General features: G+C 38.3%; 1 protein-coding gene across 1 annotated transcript; it reads left to right on the top strand.

Moving 5' to 3' along the window:
* Positions 1–950: 950 nt before the first annotated feature.
* On the top strand, positions 951–2,292 carry LOC108368547 (uncharacterized). Its single transcript, XM_017623416.1, has 2 exons — positions 951–1,073; positions 1,134–2,292. Exons 1-2 carry the CDS (start codon positions 1,044–1,046, stop codon positions 2,160–2,162), a joined length of 1,059 nt encoding a protein of 352 aa, XP_017478905.1. The 5' UTR covers positions 951–1,043; the 3' UTR covers positions 2,163–2,292.

Genomic DNA, 2,292 nt, shown 5'->3' with positions numbered 1-2,292 from the left:
CAATGCCAAGTATGCATAACAGAGCCTTAAGACGTATTCTACGTCAAAATGCATGTGAAAAAGTAAAATCGGAATTTCTATGTTCTCACCCCCTGGGATTTTTCTATACCGAAAAAAACTATACCCCTATTTTTTTTGTTTTGATATCAAAAAATGTTTAGAGGTCGCTCAAAGTTTTCCACGTATTTTATATGGGCAAAAATCAACTTTTCGTAGAAATGGTATAGAATTCTTGAAAATCAATATTTTTCGATCGGAAAACTTTGTTTATCTTCAGGAGATTCCCAGTAATAAAACGCAATTGATTTAATCTTTTCTTATAGTAGCTATATTTTATAGGTCCGCAAACAACCGCCAAAACCCCAACAAATGCGATTAGGGGATCAATAAAACATTTTTAGTTTTAAAAACTGGTTTAATAAATAATTGAGTATTATTAACNCGGAAGTCTTCTGAAGAGAGCCAGAGTTTTCGAAATGGCACATATTGAATTTCAATGAAAATTTGCGTATTTTTATAATCCTTGCACAAAGTTTGAAATCTGAATTTATATGGTGTTTGTTGTATAACCAGTTAGACTTTTATAAAAAAAATATACACATTAAGGGCCGGTTACTCAATGTCTGGTTAACACTAATCTGCGGTTAAACAGCGTTATCGACGTCTTCGACTCCATGCATACAACAGGGAGTATGTAACGTCGATAACTATGTTTAACCGCAGATTAGTGTTAAACCGGACGTTGAGTAATCGGCCCTAAATAAACTAAAGATAAATAGCCAAAACTGATCAATCCTATTATTTTGTGGACAACTGCATGTAGTTCTTAATTAAGTTACGGTTTTACATATCATTGGGATTACATTCGTAATTGCACTATTCTATAGCTATAATTTTAATACCGCTGCTTGAACACACCCCAGGGGGAAAACGTCAAACTGACACTTCTTTGTGTGTTTGTGTAATTGACCGAAAAACAGAAAGGAGGCTGAAATCGCGGATTTTAATTTATAGAAAACTAATAAAAAAAAATACACAAAACCATGCCTGAATCGGAAGTTACTAAAATGAAGGTGAGATTCGCTGAATCTAAATCATTAATAGATATCAGAAAAACGATTTATATTTACCAGGTGGCCGATTTGAAACGTGAGCTTAAAGTGCGTGGCCTTGCTACCACTGGCAACAAAACGGAACTTCAAGACCGCCTGCAGACAGCACTAATTGATGGCGACATTTCATTGGAAGATTCAGCTATCACCAATGAAGATGCTCTGCTTGATGAAGATGCCGTGCTGACCGATGAGGAAGAGTCGCCAATAGCTGCAGATGAAAATGAGTTACTCAAGAGTCCAACCAGTACACCAACGGCTTCCGAATTAGCTTCACCTCTAAACGAAAACAAGCCTTCCGTTGATACCACTAACGCTAAAAAGATTATATTAAAGCGCAAAGCAAGTGACGGCGAAAACACTCTGGGCGTTACAGAAAGCACTAACGCTTCAGGCACATCGAAGGAGAATACAGAGCCACCAAAGGATAAAGTTTTAAAAATGAGCGAACGTAATCCTATTACCGTGAGTGATCTCAAGGCGAAAGAAACCTCAAATGCTAAAACAAATAGTGGTACAACAAGCGTCGGTGATTCTGCCGGTGGTAAAAAAGTAGTACAGTTAAGTCAAATGGAGCGGCTTGAGCTTCGTGCCAAAAAATTCGGCTTGGGATCAAATTCCAGCACTGATCCAACTAAAACTACAATTAAACCGACCAGCAATGCGAAAGTAATAACTGGCATCAGTGGACCACCTATTGTTAACGATGCCAAGCAAATTGAAATGCTTAAAAAACGAGCTGAACGCTTTGGCTGTGTCGTATCCTCGAAAATGGCTCAAATCGATGCGGCGGAGAAGTTGCAGAAACGAAAAGAACGTTTTGGAGTGGCAAACTCGGCAGGATCATCTGCTACCGTTGGATCGGCAAAAACAAATGACTTATGGGCGGAGAAGGCTCGCGCCCGTTTGGAACGTTTTAAGAATACATCAACAGCACCAGCATCTGAGAAAAAAGCGAGTAGTGTAAATACGGAAAATGATGAGGCGAAGAACGAACCAGCAGCAATAGTCACCCCATCCGCAACGCCGACCACAGTCTCAAGCAATTAGGACCAGCCATTCAACCGATAGCATAACACTAACTTCAAGTGAATATGCGTATTTTATTTGAAATACAAATGTATCGTTTTAAGAACATGTCTTTCTTATTAATCACCAAATAAAAATTCCAATTAACATA

This window comes from Rhagoletis zephyria, unplaced genomic scaffold (genome assembly GCF_001687245.7).
Source record: "Rhagoletis zephyria isolate East Lansing unplaced genomic scaffold, Rhagoletis_zephyria_1.1 Rzeph_scaffold_03173, whole genome shotgun sequence".
Classification (NCBI taxonomy): Eukaryota; Metazoa; Arthropoda; class Insecta; order Diptera; family Tephritidae; genus Rhagoletis; species Rhagoletis zephyria.
Note: the sequence above shows the minus strand (reverse complement) of the source record. Positions and strands in the feature narration are given on the sequence as shown.

Bases quoted from the DNA above. Each gene is read 5' to 3' on its own strand.
- LOC108368547 (XM_017623416.1), top strand. From the start codon at position 1,044: ATGCCTGAATCGGAAGTTACTAAAATGAAG. The intron at 1,074-1,133 runs GTGAGATTCGCT...TATATTTACCAG, and splicing joins CGGAAGTTACTAAAATGAAG to GTGGCCGATTTGAAACGTGA.